The sequence below is a fragment of the Apis cerana genome, linkage group LG13, assembly GCF_029169275.1.
Source record: "Apis cerana isolate GH-2021 linkage group LG13, AcerK_1.0, whole genome shotgun sequence".
In the NCBI taxonomy this organism is placed as follows: Eukaryota; Metazoa; Arthropoda; class Insecta; order Hymenoptera; family Apidae; genus Apis; species Apis cerana.
In genome coordinates this window covers 6855973-6872076 of record NC_083864.1, presented here as the reverse complement: position 1 = coordinate 6872076, position 16104 = coordinate 6855973, and the positions used below count along the sequence as shown (strand labels likewise).

Here is a 16104-nt window from a genome sequence, read left to right as displayed (position 1 = left end):
TTCCGTAAATAATAATAAAATCTGGCCGTATATTCGATTCTTATCCGTTCGACAGAAGCGAAAATATTCTTCTTTAATTCGATTATTAATTTCTCCATTGACAAACTAACCGTTTCGCTTCGCCCGCGTACAAGCTATTTAACAAACGAGCGATCGTTCGGCCTTTTTCGAAGTGTTAAAAGTCGGTGAAAATCCGATGAACGTTGTTGTTCAAAACGATTCACGACCGCATTGCTTGATTCTCTCGCGTCATCCGGTAAAATTCATAGGAAATTCGAAAACCGAACGCATGTATCCGTAATCCTTTCCGTTAATTCCGCTGATCCGTAAATCCTGACGTTCGCCCGCGAAAACGCCAATTATCTTCTTTCGCGGGAACTTTTATCGGGCGGCACGATCAAAACGATTATTTAAGCGTCAATTCATGAAACATCTCGTTAGCGGAGTTCGAGCGTTCCCCAGACCGCAACGGTACCCTCAAATTAGAATATTATATTCCAGGTTTATAACGAACATGCATCAAGCACTGTAATTACGAATCCCAGGATGCGTATAATTATACATAGTTTCGTTTTAATCTGCGAAACGTTCCCGAAATTGCCGTCTCCGGAACGGAATCGAATTACGTTCACATCGCGCACGTGTAATTTCGTATTTTCCTCAAACTTTCCGTGCGTTGTTCAATTGAAACGAAAGAGGGCGGGGAGGGGGAGAGGAAAAAGAAAAATGAAATTTTATTTTATTTCGCGTAAAATCACGTTTCTCTCCGCCACTATTCTATATATAGTTTCTTTCTTCCATCATTTTTATTCCTCGTAAAAATCTCAATATTATACGATCGCGAATATATGTATATATATATATCTTTAACTTCGTATCGCGCTTGTGTTGAAGAATGGTGTATACTTGGTGCGCGTACAAATGGCGTGTTGAAATCGACAGGAGGCTCTTTAGGTATTTATTTGTAAGCCCGAGTATATAAGCACCGTGAGTTCTCGTGTTGTACCATTCGGAGAGACCTCGACAAACCGCCACTTAAGCGGAATGCCGGAGGGGTAGTTTCGTTTCCCCGTGTATTCAATTAGTACACCGCACGAAATATCAATTCCATTGCTCGAAAGCTCCTTCGACGTTTTCGAGTATGGGGGGAGGCGGTAGGGGAATAAGAGGATACTTTCCAACGACCGCAGGTACTCGTTGCGCCCAGTTACCGAACGCTGTTAATCTGTACAACTTCGTGCTCTCCATTCTGTTTATCAGTTGCCATTTTAATCGGCGCGCATTTACATGCTCTTTATGCGCCGGTTATTGTTGCTAAATCTGCGGTTATTTATCGATATCGACCTACTCGATTTTTCCTCCATTTCTTTTTATTTTAATTTCTCTCTTCCTTCCTTTCTCCGCTTTTTTTTTTTTTTTTTACCTTACTTTCGTTGTTCCGATACGACGTTTTAAAAATCGTAATTCACTCTTGGAAAAGGAAATGCATTTCCTCGATTTATTTGTTACGAAAAAGATAGCGGGGAGAGAGAGAGAGAGAGAGAGAGAGTATATAAAAGTGTGTAAAATAGATTTTTTTTTTAAACGTGAAACCACTATTTCACGGCTTTTGAACGAACGTTTTTCTTTATTATGTATGATTACAATATCTGGTCGCACGATGCGGAAGTAAAATATTCAAGGTATTATATTTTCATTGGAACCGGCAATGGGTATAATACGAGGCGTGACAAGTTTTGGCAGACGTGTTTGGATTATTTATACTACGATGAATGAATATAAATACTAATAAGTAGGCGAGTCGTGTCCATCCTATTTTGTATCCTTGCCAAAGGAACAAGTAAAATTTATTTTTTAAAAATACCATTCTTTCTCCAGGGAAGGGGAGGGGGAGATTAAAAAATACCAACCAGTACTATATATTTCGGTGTAATTCAATTTTTCTCATAGTTATGGCAAATATTCTCGCGATGTTTCCCGAAATATCGGAGCATTCGAAAACATTTTCGAACTTATACGATTGTCTATCCACATCGCTGAGCCTACAAAAACTCCGATTAATTATTTCGGTGTTTTAATTACCAGCCATCACTGTTCATCGTAATCACCGCGCAAAAATTTCCACGCGAACTGACGCGAATACCCGCTACATATTCTGCAGGTTTGAACCCAATTAGGAACTTTCGTTTCGTACCCTTGTTTTCGCCGAATCCTCCCCCTCTCTCTCCTCCCCCTCCTCCTCCTTTTTCCATGCTCCTACAACTTCCAATTCCGCCTCGTATTTACCGCTTACGTGGCTTTCTTCGTATTAATAATCGAAGCTCGTTTTATTTTTCAGAACATGGACGTGGCGAAGGCCTCCGAGCGTTTGCTGAAACTGGCCGTGAGTATAATTCAATTCCCTCGAAAACAAGGTGCAGGCGTGCCCTGCCGACCGGAAGTACTTAACCAAGTGGCTCATCGAGCCATCTAGCCATATATATATCTCAATACACATCGATCGATTATTTTTATCACTTTATCCACAAATGTCTTTTCCCAATCATTTTCTCTCGCTTCGCAAATTGTGAAAACGATCATCTAATCCATCCCCGAACGAGCCCGTTTCTTCCTGTTCCCTCCTGTCCCCTCGCGCCACGTATTTTCCCTCGACGCGGGCGCGAGCGAAACATTATCGCACCTGTGTTCTCCTCCCAGCCAAGGGATCCTACCAGAATCGTTCGTCATCGGAAGAGCTCTTAAGCCTCGGGCCAATATTTGCGAATTCAGCCTCCTTCCCTCCTTCCCTTCGCGCGTGGGAGGGGGCATATCTTCCTTCCAACGCCTTTAAGTGTGTCGCTTAATACGCCATCCCTCTTGCAAATCCCCCTCCCTATCAAGCGGATAGACACAGGGGGAACGCTTTAGTTTCGGCACGACGGCGGTGCTCAGGAGCGTTTCAATGCATCCCATCCCATCCCGGCAAACTTTCCGCGAAACGTACGAATTCATGATTCAACTTTCGTCCTGTGTACAACCGGCCGTGCGCGCCGCCTCTCCGCGTGAATTATGCGCTCGCGGAAGTCGTAGTACGAACTGGGTGTAGGTAACGGAGTTTTCCTGTAACTCGCGCTCCATGCCATCGATAATCGAGGGAGAGAGGGTGGCGTTCCAACCCCCTTCGTAATGAGATATTCTTTCCTCTCTCTGTCGTGACGCCTGAGGCGTTGTAACTTGGCTGCGGGGGATGTTGTCTCGTCGATACCGGAAGCGGAAGCTTAGACGCGTCACGTACGCGTATAATTCTCTTACGAACTTGGTATTTCCTGGCCAATTGGTAGACGCTCGTTTCGGCTCGAGGCGTGTCGTCGAAAATTCCAAATTCTCCAACGTTTTCTCTCGCGTAATTCCATCCCCGAATTTTAATCCGCTAATCGGGGGAGGAGGGGGAAACGTCCACGATTCGTTTCGCGTCGTTGTTGACGTCGGCGGTCGGAGAGTGACGGTAAAATGTGAAACACGTTTCGCGAAAATGGAACAAAGGCATCTCCTGGGCATCGTTCATTCGCAAAAGACCCGGGAGCTTTGCCCCTCTACGGATCGCTCGTATGGATTTTATCGAATTTCGAAGCGGAGAGGGAATAAACGTGTTACACACGTAACACGGCATGGTAAACTCGGAAAACACAGCTTCATAATTTGACACGTAACATTTGCGGATACCATTAAAGCCGCGATCCGATACTCTCTCTCTTTCTCTCTTTCTCTCTCTTCTTCTCTTTCTCCCTTCCCCCTCTGTCCGCGCTTTCAATGCGTTAATTAAAATTTTCACTTTGGGTTTACAACGATAACAGCGGTACGGTCCTCGCGGTCTCGTGTCGACGCGGGTCACACGATGCGTAAAATACGAAGCGGGAGCTGCCGTATCAAAGGAGCAACCATCGCGTCCATCAGCAACGATAAAAACCATTAGATTAATTCTTGTATAATGTGATATCGCGCTGTTGTTGTTGTTGTTGTTGTTGTTGTTCGCGTATGAGGGGAGGATAGTGGTGATCGAGAGGTCGCATTAATGGAAGGGTAATCAGAAAAATGAGTTTTCGAGTTGACCCTGTCCGCAACATTTTCCCGTATTAAACGTGAAAGCCGGGCGGACCGGGAACAAGTGTCATGCAAATAAGCAACCCCTGTCGCCGATAATGGACGAAGGATTTTTAACTCGTCACGGAAGGGAGTAAATTTAAATTTATGACTCGTGCTATGCTCTGTGACAGATGGCTGAATGTATAATACGTCCGACGATTGGAAAGCTTAGTTAGCGGCGTGCCGCGTCGAATAGTGCACTTTGGAAACGTTTTTAACCCTTTGCACGACCGTCCTCGTTTATAGTTCGAGCGTAGGCGGATGGGATAGGCGAACGAATGACCCGATAAATGAAAGATCAATCGGCACGTGATGGAGAAGAATATATTCCTTGGAGAAATATATACATACAGTGGTGGAGAGAGAGAGAGAAGCATTCACGAATGAAATCGCGAGATGTATATAGGGTGATTCTTACGGAATGATTAATGTTGCCAGCTCAAGATTGGTGGAGCAATCGTTGGATTCGTCAGATACATTTATAGATTCGTTGTTGGATCGGTCCCGATCGATTTTTCAATCGAACATCCTTCTTCGTCCAACGATTATTTTTACCATATATATACCTGACCTGTACATTTCCAAGCCCTATGTAAAATTAGAATCGTCGTAATTCACGCTAGAAATGGTACAAAAATTGCATTCGTCTGCATTGCACTTCGATTCTCGATAAAAAATGGATCGGCACTTTTCGAGAGAGCCAGACAAAATGTTTCGCATTATTTGTCGTCCGGATTTGGACGAAACGACGCAATCGCGGCCGTGTGAACAGAGTGGGCGCGCTTTTTGCAAGAATCACCCCTTACATTTATTCGCATCTTGGCAATTGTATTGGAAGCAACGACGTCGATCGAGGCCGACGGCTCGATTCCATTCGACCGTCGTTACTTGTGCTCGTTATTCTCTCGTTAGCCCGAATGCTTCAGATCGGAGCTAGCCAGCCGTAGTGTTTCGATCAGTGAGCCGGACTCGGTGAACCGAATTCAATTACATGACTTGGTCCCAAAGCGACTACCGCGAGCGGTCCTTCTGAACCGTGTATAATAGCGGCGCTCCCTTTCGCTGTTCGAGTCGCGTTGTTAGTTATTTGCGATTAAAACACCGCGCCGGCCAAAAAGCCAACAAATTTTTGCCAGCCTCCAGTTAATTGGACCCATCGCGTCATTAATTATCCACGTCTGCGGGTCCTCCTCGTCCTCCTCCTCCTCCTCCCTCCCTCCTTCGACTGCGCACAAACAACAGTCCGGCCGATCATTTCCACCTTCTCCGGTGGAAATATCAACCGATCGCTATCCTCTCCACCCGTAAATCTCTCGAAATCATCATTCGATCCCTCTTGAGGAAAATAACAAGCTCGAGCTTGCGAAGTTGAAATAATTCTGGAAGATAGAGCGGGGAAGATATCGAAGAAGCGGGGGATCGGATCGATTGGTAATAATCGTCTCCGCCGACATCGACGATATCGACGCGAGCTTTAACCGGAGATATAAGTGGTTCCGGACCGGTGGCTCGAGGCGAGCGCAACGAAAACTCCACTCCTCCAATCTCATAAGTCACGCCACGAGAAGGCGTGCTCGTCCTCGAGACTCGTCCTCTTTTGTCCCCTCTTGTTTCTCCAGCCCCCGCCGCGTTGAGGGCTGGAAAAAGGATAAGGGAGAAAGAAGTTTGAAGGGGGGAAAAAATAATTGTTTGCCGATCGAGCAGCTAAATCTGCGAGAGAAGATTCCTTGGTCCAGGGAGGGGGAGGGAAGAAAGCACCCGAAGCGAGCGGGGTAGAGAGAGAAAGCGACAAGCCCTTGGGGCATACGACGAGGCTTCATACAGGCCAATCCTTATTTTCGTTTACACCGCAAATAACTGCGAGGCCGGTCTCACCGACCACAGACCGTGACCGTCGCCGGTTAATTGCGGTTCTTATACGAATCTCGGCTGAACTTCGAAGACAGAGGATGCTGCTGGTGTTCGAGATGGATGAATGTAGAGATAAAGAGGGAGAGAGAGAGAGAGAGAGAGAAAGAGAGAAAGGGAAAGCGAAGAGGAGGAGGAGGAGGAAGAGGAGGGGTTGGAAGTGCAATGTAGGACGAGACTTTAATCTCGTCGTAATGGGGAAACGCAATTTTCCTGCAGTCCGCTGCCAACGAGGTCGTTTCCTTAGATCGATCTGCTTTATACGAGCCACGACCCTTCGTCCACTCGTTTCGGAATCTCTTTGACGCGCGGCAGCCGCCCCTCTCTCTCCAATGAAAAAAAAGGGCGAAGAAGGGAGAGGGAGGAGAAAGCAGTGGTGGGATGCACAAGAGGCGGCGGACACCGACGATCCTTTTGCTCTTTTATCCGAAGACGACCTTGTGTTACGGGGTGTCTCGCTACTCCCGCGTTCCAACTACTCCCGTTACGCCCCTTGCGCTGCAATGTGTGCCTTATGCATATATACGGAACGAACGATCGATCGATCGATCGATTTTCATCAATAATGCAGGTATATTGGATTCGGGAATACGACGAGAAGAGTGAATTCCCGATGTGTACTTAGCTGCGGATGATCGTAGATGTAGACACGGCGTAATATGGTACCGCCTGTATCATCGTTATCATCGTGTAGAACGTCGAATTCGAAGGATCGTTCCTTAAACCGCGTTCTTTGTAATAAATTGCTAATTGCTTCAGCTTCTCTGAGCGAGAAGCTGCTTCTCTTTATCTGCCTCTCGTTGCGAAAATGTTGTTTCGATTCTCATCGGGATCTTCTTCTCACAATCTTCTTACACGAGATCGCAATCTTTGCCAAGTTTTTAATTTTTCTTACTTCTCGTTTGTTGGCGACTCTCCTTTGTTGGCAATCTCGTAGTAAATTTTTAACCAGCGAATCGATATTTTCCATTTTCCTTCGAATCTATGCTACGCTATGCTATTCTTTCCCTCTCGCTTATCCTTTTTACTTTTCTTTTTTCTTTTTTTTTTTTTTTTTTTTGTCCAACGTTACAACGTTACCCTCATGGGAGCACGTCACGTACTATTTACTGCAGCAGCAGACAGGCTCTGTGCGGCTGTGTAATCTAACGGGAGTAGCTGTTATCGTATGAAGAACGGGATGTAAGAATAACAATCAGGAACGGGAGAAAAATTGAGTAAACTTTATAGACGTCTCGTCGAGATGACGTCGAAATTGCCCGATCCTTTAACCTTGTCATTATTTCCTCTCCACCGAGCGCGATACGATTTCCCATCAGGGGTATCGATCTCCCTCTCTCTCTCTCTCCCTCTCTCATTCCGCGCTCTTCGAGCCACGGGCCACGATCCCTTGAAAAAATATTGCTTTAATAACGGTACAATCTCTTCGATACGCTAACATTTGATACGAAACGTAAGCACGTCCATTTCGTTTGGATAGAGGAATAGACGTGTGTTTGAACACATCCATCTCCCCCCTCCCCTGTAATAACGATTCGATCTTTCGCATTAACCGCCTGTTTTATATAAAGTATAAGTATTCCCGCCAAGGATAAAATTTGCGCTCTTTTTCAACGGAGGTTTCATCTCCGACGGGGTGGTTAAAGGGATATGCTCGAACAGTGTCGAGAAACTTGGCCCAAGTACCGTGTAATTCTCTGGCGGGAGGGGGAGGGGGAGAAAAAAGATAGAAAGAGAGAAAAAAGAGGGAGGATGTTAAACAAAGTAACGTAACAAGTAGCGGTTCGTTGAAAGGAACCGCCATGCATAATGGGAAAACTTGGTTGCCACGAGGCGGTCAAACGAACCGAGAAAATTCAAATTCCCGCCGGTATCTCGCTCAGCCACGTCACACATCAAGATTTTTCCCCCTTGATAGGAAGTTGGGGAGGGAGAGGCGTTTCACAGCCCCTGGCCAGGAAGCAAGGAAGGGGCAAGGAAGTTTATCCCTTTCTCCTTTGTGGTATCATCGACGTGTCTCGAATTGTCTTCGACAAGTCTCTTTTACTCTTCTTGGAAGGAAGAGGTGGTCTCACGGAACGAGCGGCATACCGCGGTAAACGAAATTAAAACGTCGTCGAGGTAAGTTTTTGCGGGGCACGTGGTCTTCTCTCGCGGAGTAAGGAGGGCGACGACGAAAAAGGGGTTGATGAAACGGGGAGAGACAGAGAGAGAGAGAGAGCCCATTTTCTGTGAGGAAAAGCGCGCCACCACCCTTCCCTTTTCATAAAAGTGCCACGAATGCCTGCCGGCGGAGGAGACTTGACCTTTGTGCTCGGCAACATTATTAAGTCCTTTGGAGCGCGTAAAAGGCCGCCAGATGCGGCCGGAGGATGCTCCAGGGGGAATTAGAGAAGACATTCGAAACGAAATAACTTCAAAATTTTTCGTTGGACCGAGCTCGGGAGATATGGCCGGGGAAGACGGTTACGCTGCGAGAAATCTGTCCGATTCCATTCGCCTCCGCGCGATTGCCTTTTACGTCCTCTCTACATCTTTTCTTCTCTTCTTCTTTTTTTTTCTCCAACGATCGTGTCCTCCGGGCCGGCGATATTCCATTTCCTCGCCATTTTTCGGCAACTCCTGGTAAACGGAGAGGGACGGGACAAATAACGAGTCGCGCGTGGACTCGAGCGTGGAATTATCTCGGCTGGAGTTAATTCTTTCTCTCTCTCTTTTCTCCATCTTCCTTGTTCCTTTCTCTCGCCATTAAAGGGTCATTTTAAATATTCGAAAACGCGAAACAAGCACCGATGTTCCCTCTTGGCAGACGCGTTACGCCTCGACAACTGTATCGTATTTCCTTTCCTCCGCCGTTCCTTCCTCCCCCCTCCCCCCCCCACTCATTTCCGTGCGGAGTTGGCGGCGAACACTGGTTAAGAATTACGTGAAATTGCACGGAGCGCCGGAAGGGTAGAGGAATGGAATATCGAGAGACGTGAATTCGAGTCGGATTAACGAGCCGTTCCCGGGGCCGACAGAGATACGAAACAAAAGGAAATAAAATATCGGCGTGCCCGTCGGCTATACGGCCCTCGCGTGTTGCACAGTCGCGATCTAACAAAGATCAACGCGCTTGAAACGATACATCGCGTGAAAAACATTTCACCCGCGGTAATAGAAAAGATGAAAGTGACTTCCATTTGCCGGGATATCGTTCCTCCCTCCCCCCCAAATGAATGTTCACCCTCTGACGTATGATTCTCATTGTAATCCCCGATACTATTTTTTTTTTCCACATACACGTTTTTTACATATCACGAGTTTTATGATGTAATATCGCGGGACGTTTTTGAACGATCGATTCTTCTACGAGAATGAGAACGAATGAGAGCAAAAGTGTAAAAAAAAAAAAAAAAAGAGAAAAGAAAAAAGAAAAAGTTTCGATCAACTTATATTTACCTATGAAGAAATTTAAATTTGTTGAACGAAGCGAAAGAATTTTTCTATTCGTTTTTTTTCTTTTTTTGCGGCTTCAAAAATACAGTTCCGATTTTACTTTTTCCACAGATACCGAATCATCTGGTCTGGCTGTGCTTCTTCTACTTGACGTTCCACTCGCTTCTGAATCTGGTCGGTGAACTGTTGCACTTCGCCGATCGAAATTTCTATTGCGATTGGTGGAACGCGCACAACATCGACATCTTCTGGAGGACGTGGAATATGCCCGTGCATCGATGGGCTGTGCGGTAAGTGTCGTTGATACGATGTTCTACCCTTTGCCGCAATACCCTGGATTTCGATCCGGTTGCTACAATTCGGCCCGAATAAACGATCACGCGCATACCCTGGCCCGAAAAATACCGGCGCAGATTGCAACGATTTCGAATCGAGCCACCGTTTACGCTTCGCCGATGGCCTACGCTGGATTATTCTGTTTTCATTTTCCGTCTCTCTTGTTGGTCACGCTGGTCGAGTAGCTTTACAATTTTGTTATAATGGTCGATTAATTGTTATTATTATTTCGTGGTGAATAATTTGGGAAAGAACGATTGTTTTCTATTCTAAACGTCGATTCGTTCTCTCTACCGTCAACCTAATATTATTAGATATTAACGATATTCGTTACAAGTAATCAATATTGGAGAAAGTTTTAATATCATTATAAGATAACGAATTATTATTATTAGGGGAAAAGAGACGACGCAAATCGACGAAAAACACTTTCAATCTAATTTCGAGCCAAAACTTGTACGAAATTTCTCCTCCGCTCCCGTTCTTACGATCATCCCATCAAATCTCGATCCGCCGGACTCTCGTTAACATTCAACTGGAAACGTCTTATCCAAACGAATCCTACGAATCCGCCTCTCTCCCGACACGAGTCGCGAAACTCGCCCTTTCCTCGTATCCCCGCTCGGTCCATTAGGCGGGAACGAGCGGTCACGGGATGCGTAAAAACGAGGATCGGGCAGAAAAAGCGGGGAAAAGTAAGGGGAAAGTAATGGAAAAGAAGTCCGGTATCCAGCCACGGAGTCGTACTTTTGATCGAGTACTCCTTTTCGCCTAAGCGGCTGAACTTTGTTAACGAGTGTGCCCCGCTCTCAAGGAGATTTAATTACATTTTTCGCGAGAACCCGGGCCCTGTCTGCCCTCCGAAAGGAAGAGAAATTTCCGTGAATCAGAGACTTTCTCCCGCGCTGCTACCACTCATCCCTCTCCCCCTCTCTTTCTCTCTATTTCTCGCCTCTTTCAACCCCCGTGGAAACTGCTGCGCGGCTAATTGTTTTAGCTTTTACCTTTCTCCTCCCGTCCCACCCCCGCCTTTTCTATACATATAACTGCTGCCACTCTAAGTAGTACTTTTAATGTCCGTGTAACTAGAAAGGGTGTCGGGAGGGGGGAGGTTAGGTATTTGAAAACTATTCTGCCACGAAATGGAACTACCCGGCTCGCGCAGACGACGGGATCTTCCCGTTTCAACGTTTATTTCGGAAAATTAATTCGCGAATGTGTTTACCTACGACATTCACGTCGACTTTTAATTAATTCCCATTTCGAACCTTTTCGTCCATTTACTTTCGAATTCGCGAGCAACGATACGTTCTTGCTCTTTCTTTTTCGGAATAATGATATTCAAACGCAAATTCGATCGAAGAAAATCGAGTCGAAGTAACTATTTTTTTTTCTCTCTTCTTCCTCCTCTTCATATCGCTTATCGTTAACGTCAAACTTGGTATTTACGATTTAAAGTTGTTGGAAAATCTTGGGAGAGGATAGCGCGATCGGATAAGCGGAAAAGCTTACGCCCTGCTTTACGGTTTTTATCCCCATACGTCTTCCCCGTCATCGTTTCCATTGGATTATGCATCGCTCGCCCGATACAATCAGCAAAGTTACGGGAAACTTTCCATACGTATATGTATAAAGAGAGAGAGAGAGAGAGAGAGCCTTCCCACTCTTCCACCGGTTTTCCACCGGTTTTCCACGGTGCACGTGCCGCTAACAACTCGCGCCACCGCGGTGACGACGGCCGCTTTTACTTCGAAAGTAGCTTCGCGGAAAGTTTAAATCCTCGAAAAAGGTAGCCGTGGAAAAGTTGTTATTGCGGGTGGGAGGGAGGGTGTACGTGGAAGGGTTGGAAATCCGGGAGGATCGAGGAGGCACTTCTCCTCCCTCTCGAGAAACGATACACGGAAAAACAATAATTCTTTACTGGTAAAGCCATATAACTCCCCGGAGGGGTTGAACCCGCGTATCTATCGGATTTCGAGAGGAACGTCGAACGGCGAGATAAACGATCGAGTTGACGTTTTAGATTCTCGAACGTCTCTCCCCTTTTCGTGGGGACGAGTCTCGTCAACTTGCAATTAACTCGATTCCGTGTAATTAACCTGGCAAAAACGGTAATCGGCTTTACTGGCCGGAAACTGTCGGACTCGAATTTCCTCCTCGTCTTCCGATCTCCTCCCAACCCCCTTTCCATTCTTTCGATCGCACCTGCGCTCCCGGCTCCTCTGTCCTTACGTTTCTTCTCTTTTCTTCTCTTCTCTTTTCTTTCCTTTCCCTTCTTTTCCCTTTCTCGTCTGAGATATGCAGCTGCAATTGCGAGCTGCAACTGGCACGCAGCCATGCGGCCACGGAGGCGATGGCGATGAGGGGATGGAAAAAAGAGGGAAGGAGGGGGCGCGAGAGGTGAAAATGGAAAAGCTGCGGGCGGAGAGGAGGAAAAGGAGGGGAGGGGAGGGGTGGGACGACTGTCGAAGACGACGTCTTTTCAGGTTTGTAATGGGAAAAGCCGATACGCATCGTGGTGCGCGCACTTAAGGCTGTTTATTCCCCGCGGCACTTATAATGCCTCTATAACTGGAAGATATTTCGAAGCGTCTTTTCCACGAAACGACGAGAACGAGTTGGTGAAGGAAAACTGCGTCGCGTGTACGAGAGTGGGAGAGATAGAATGGAAGAAATTGAAGGGGGAGGGGGAAGTAGAAACGAAACAGAGACGCGAAGGGTCGCGAGGTGATGCAACGAGAGGGGGGAGCGGAATCTTTAAGGAAAGGAATCTCTTTTTCACGGGAACGAAACCGTCCACGACGACAACGTCTCTCACCTTTGAATTTCCTTCCTTCCTTCCTCCTTTCCTTCCGTTCCCCTCCCCTCTCATTGCCCATCTCTCGTTTCCTTCTTCGCGCCATTTTTTTTCCCCCACCCTTTCTCGTCGCCTTCCAGCTTTCTTCATTCCAACGCGCCGCCACTGATAACCAACCTGGCTAACGATCTCTTCCTGTCTCTCGGTACCCCTGTGTCATTCCCCAACCCTCTCCCTCTTGAACCCTGGCACACACCAGTGTCGCCATTCCGACAAACTTGCACGGCCATTGCTTTAATTTTTCGAGGCCATTCCGCTCACGCTGATCTTTAAAACGCGACGCTTCTTATCTCCTGCCTCCATCCTTCCCGCTCTTTACCCCCTATCCTCTCCCTTTCCTTTTTCTTCCTTTTTTTTTTCAACCATTCCGCGGTACAACGTAAGCTGTAATAACAGTAGGACCGACTGCATGGCCGAGAAGGGCTTGTTCCCTTTCCTCCCGACGTAAAATTCACCGCGAGGAAGAGAATGGTCGAGAGGGAAACGAGGCAGAGAAAGCTCTCGATCCTTTCTATTAAGCGGACGCGTAATTTCCTCTCTCTCTCTCTCTCTCTCTCTCTCTCTCTCTCTCTCTCTCTCTCTCTCCTCTCTTCCCCCCCGGTTAATCGTGCCAACCGTGAAAACCGTTTTTGCTCCGATTCGGTTCCAGCCACTTGTACATTCCCATCATAGAGATGGGCTACAAGAAGAATACCGCATCTGTCACCGTGTTCTTCATCAGCGCCTTTTTCCACGAGTACCTCGTCAGCGTGCCGCTCAAGACGTTCAAAACGTGGGCGTTCCTCGGAATGATGGGACAGGTAAGACGTAATATTGTACAATATTCCACTCACGAATCAACGTTATACCGTATCCTACGTTTAATTTTTCGGATAGCTGACTATATATATATATAAAATATATCGGTTTCGATGCCGATATATATTTTCGCATTCGCATTCAATCAACGCTCGATACCTTTATTTGGATCGTACCGTGTCAAAAAGATTCGAGAGGAAATTTTTAATCATCCCTCGTCGAACGTACGTCCGCGGACAAAAAATTGCGAGGAAAGTTGTCCCCGAACAATTCATCCTTTCGCAACCGATCCGACTGTCGAGCGATTAATATTAATTCGCAGCAACCCCGATCGAGAAACTTTTTTAATCGATTTTCCAGATACCATTATCAATGATAAGTAAGAAGGTGGAGAAGCACTGGGGCGCCAGATGGGGCAATATCACGGTGTGGGCGAGTCTCATTATCGGACAACCACTTTGCATAATGATGTATTACCACGATTACGTGATAACTCACTTCGGCGAGAACTTGATCGAGGATTACTCCATGGTGTAGGTAGAGGAATCGAACTCGAGGCGAACGACCACGCACGGGGTCTGGAAGAAGAGATTCCCCGGGCAAACTCGCCACTCTTCCATCAATTTTTTTCCTTCTCCTTTTCTCTTCTCTTCCGTCATCTTTACTCGTGTATACTAATCTATTTTTCAACCGACGTTTACGCGAATTCTTCCACTTTTTTTTTTCTTCTTTCCTTATTCTCATTCCAACGACGGATGAGAGTCGGTCACGTGTTCGTATCGCGAGCATATTCCTTAAGTATTACTCGTTGGCTTTATCCATTTTTCGGATTTTTCTTCTTCCAGTAGGAATTGTATATCGAAAGAATCGAATTTTCCTATTTCAAGATACAAATTGCACGTTTATTCATCGGTGTGTGCGTACATAGGATAATCAGGTAATTTGTAATTTGTAAAATTTGCGTTAAATTTAATTTATGACTCTAACTCTAGGGCTAATTCTGGTAAATGTACAGTACAGCGTGTACAAACGGGTTTGAACGTTCTCCCCTAATTTATTTTACTCCTGTTAAATGGAAGGAATTGTCGCGAAACGTACTGACATAAATAAGTTCGTGTAGATTGAATTAAAATTGAATAAATCTAGTAACATGATACATCGATAGAGGAGATCATATATTTCTGACTCGTAAATCCAGAATAAGCTCTGCATCATAAAATTTTACAAATAATTCGTAACTCTCTCTCTCTTTCTCTCTCTGCGAGAAGTTGCAGATATAATTCCTACTGGATCGTATACGTGAACGTCAGTGTTCGATATTCGATCGAATTTCCTTGAACAAAAAAAAAAAAAGAAAAAAAAAAGAAGATTTTTGCACGAGGCGATTAACAATCTCGATGAAAAACTCAATCGCTAGATTGCGGATATTTATGCAATTATTAAATTCCAGATATGGAAATGAAACGGAAATATGCTTCGCTTAAAAAATATGTATTTTCGATATTTTGTACATTTTTCACAACTTTTTTAACAAATGCATAAACTTTCGCAGTCTACATCGTATCGTACGATATATCACTCGTTCTTTTCCCTCGTATACGCGTGGGTGGTGGTGGTGGTGATGTTTGTTGATGAATTGTCGCTATTGTAAGCCGTTGAAATATTCACCCATTCGGTCATTTTTATGCACGTTTTAGCCGATAAGAATTGTTAATCACTTTGATATCGGCGTTTCACATAGTCTTCTCACACGGCTCGATCATCCCCGTCCATCCACGAAGATCACCGATCCTTTGTACGAACCGTCGAAACAATGAGATTGTCACGCATCGAGGGGAGGAGGGGCACTCTATCGTTAGCGCGTTATATATAAGGTATATTTAATGGAAAGAAAAAATTTTTTATGATCACGAGCGCAAAATCTTTAGCACCCCTCCTCCACTTTTACGAACAGCGCGTGCCTCGTAAGCGCGAAACGCAGGTAGAGATATTATTATGCGTGCGTCGAGACAATAACTCACCATATTTTTTTTTTTTTTTCCCTATCTGACGATGCTTTATAGCAGGGGGACCTCGAGCGCATCGAGGGAATATTAGCCGTAATAAATTTATCCATGGCGCGGAGTGCAGTTGCATTTACAGGGTAAATATTTCACCGGAATCGTTGCGTATCAGTGCGAAGAAACAGATGCCGAGGATTTAACGGGTACAACTTGGTGCCAGTTGTACACGAGAAGCAGACGATTTTGTAAAATTCGTCCAACGCTCGCGTGCCGTGCGAGCGTCATTCGTTGTCGAAATAAACGAAATCTTTGTTACAAGATCCTCCCCCGTTTAATTCCGTCCCGTTCCTTTGAAAAATTGTCGGAGATGATGCTACTCGACGCATGAGGGAGTCGGTAAATATCTTTTTTCTTCGACGTTTCATAATTTTTTTGGGGAATGATGAAATCGATTGACAATCGACAACACAATTTGATTATTGAAATTAACAATGAATTATTGCACGATTTTTTTTTATCGATGCTGCAGGTAGAGAGGTGGAATTTTTTTTTAATTCGACAAACGAATAGTATCGTGTTCTTTTTTTTCTTTTTTTGAAAATTTCTCGACGCAATAACGTTCGTAATTTTTAATTAAAACGC

At 45.4% G+C, this 16104-nt stretch overlaps 1 protein-coding gene across 1 annotated transcript in view; it reads left to right on the top strand.

Annotated features, from left to right (window-relative positions):
• Positions 1 to 15780, top strand: part of LOC107996211 (diacylglycerol O-acyltransferase 1) — a 90599-nt gene extending 74819 nt beyond the window's left edge. Inside the window, exons 9-12 of the mRNA XM_017054161.3 lie at positions 2339 to 2383; positions 9580 to 9758; positions 13311 to 13461; positions 13820 to 15780. Coding sequence (XP_016909650.2) covers positions 2339 to 2383; positions 9580 to 9758; positions 13311 to 13461; positions 13820 to 13996 — 552 coding nt within the window. The 3' untranslated portion in view covers positions 13997 to 15780. The remainder of the gene's footprint in view (positions 1 to 2338; positions 2384 to 9579; positions 9759 to 13310; positions 13462 to 13819) is intronic.
• Positions 15781 to 16104: the final 324 nt, after the last annotated feature.